General features: G+C 56.6%; 1 protein-coding gene across 1 annotated transcript in view; it reads right to left on the reverse strand.

Moving 5' to 3' along the window:
• Positions 1-710, reverse strand: part of ANOS1 (anosmin 1) — a 53,192-nt gene extending 52,482 nt beyond the window's left edge. Inside the window, exon 1 of the mRNA XM_014528825.1 lies at positions 663-710. Coding sequence (XP_014384311.1) covers positions 663-710 — 48 coding nt within the window. The remainder of the gene's footprint in view (positions 1-662) is intronic.
• Positions 711-1,471: the final 761 nt, after the last annotated feature.

Consider the following 1,471-nt stretch of genomic DNA (forward strand, 5'->3'; position numbering starts at 1 on the left):
CAGGAGGCTGGGAGATTAAAAGATAATCCATGCAAGGTATTTCGCAAAATACAGAGGCGGATGTTGGGGGGAGGCCATGGTTAGGTTATCGATGTTCCTTTGTTGGTCTGCATGGTTACTGTTTGTCGTTGTTGGTTTTTTAATATATTTTTATTGATTTCAGAGAGGAAGGGAGAGGGAGAGAGAGAGAAACATCCACGATGAGACAGACTCATCCAGCGGCCGCCTCCCGCACGCCCCTCACTGGGGATCGAGCCTGCAACCCGGGCACGTGCCCCGACCGGGAATCGAACGTAACTTCTTGGTTCGTAGGTCGACGCTCAACCACTGAGCCGAGCCGGCCGGGCTCATCTGTCTTGTGACCTCATTCAAGGAGCTTTCCCATGCAGAAATGTTCTACACACACACACACACACACACACACACACACACGCCCCGAAATCTGTCTGCTTCCTCCGTGCTGGGAGTCTCCTGTTCTCTCAAATCAGCCCCTCCCCCTTTGAGCTCCTGCACCAGCCATGCCTGCTCCTCCATCACTCAGCGGCCTCCACGGAGGACTTCTAAGGGGCCTGCTGCCGCCCTCAGGGGTGTGGGTAAAGCCCCGATGAACTCGCCGTGTGGAGCCCAGGTGTGCGCACCAGCCCCTCACCTGTGCCGCTCACCTGGCCTGCTCCTGGGCAGGTGGGCCCTGCAGAAACACCAGCAGCCATTGCATTGCAACCTCCCGCCCCCGGGGGGTGGGCGGAGGGGGGGTTCAGGCACAGCACAATCCCTTCACCAGCTAAGCCGCCCGACCACAGACACAAAGCACCGGGTTTGCGGTGAAGTCTTGCTCTGGCCTAAAGCCAGACACACAAAAGGACGAAGCGTATTAGGCGGGAGAGACGCTGGCTTTGGAGGATCATTCCTGGCCCCCCCAACCCCGTCCCAGGGGGATCAGACAGCAGGGATCGCACGCTATAACGAGCACGCGCAGTCTCTCATCGGTGTTCCCAGATCAAACATGGATGCTGCCGGCGAGGCCTTCAAAGGCCTAACAGAGCGCCATCGCCGGCCCCCGACGCCCTTTGCACAGCACCCGCCGTTTCCCCGTCCCCGGCCTTCTGATATTTTCCCCCTTGAAGCAAACATAATCCTTCAAAAAGCTCAAGTGAAGGAAACCGGTCAGCCCTGGCCGGTGCGGCTCAGTGGGTAGAGCGCCGGCCTGGGGACCGAAGGGTCCCGGGTTCGATTCCCGGTCAAGGGCACGTGCCCGGGTTGCAGGCTCGGTCCCCAGTAGGGGGCGTGCAGGAGGCAGCCGGTCCATGATTCTCTTTCATCGTAGATGTTTGTTTCTCTCTCTCTCTCCCTCTCCCTTCCTCTCTGAGATCAATAAACATATAGTTTATTTTATTTTTAAAAATATATTTTATTGATTTTTTTACAGAGAGGAAGGGAGAGGGATAGAGAGTTAGAAACATCGATGAGAGAG

Source organism: Myotis brandtii, unplaced genomic scaffold, assembly GCF_000412655.1.
Source record: "Myotis brandtii unplaced genomic scaffold, ASM41265v1 scaffold655, whole genome shotgun sequence".
NCBI lineage: Eukaryota > Metazoa > Chordata > Mammalia > Chiroptera > Vespertilionidae > Myotis > Myotis brandtii.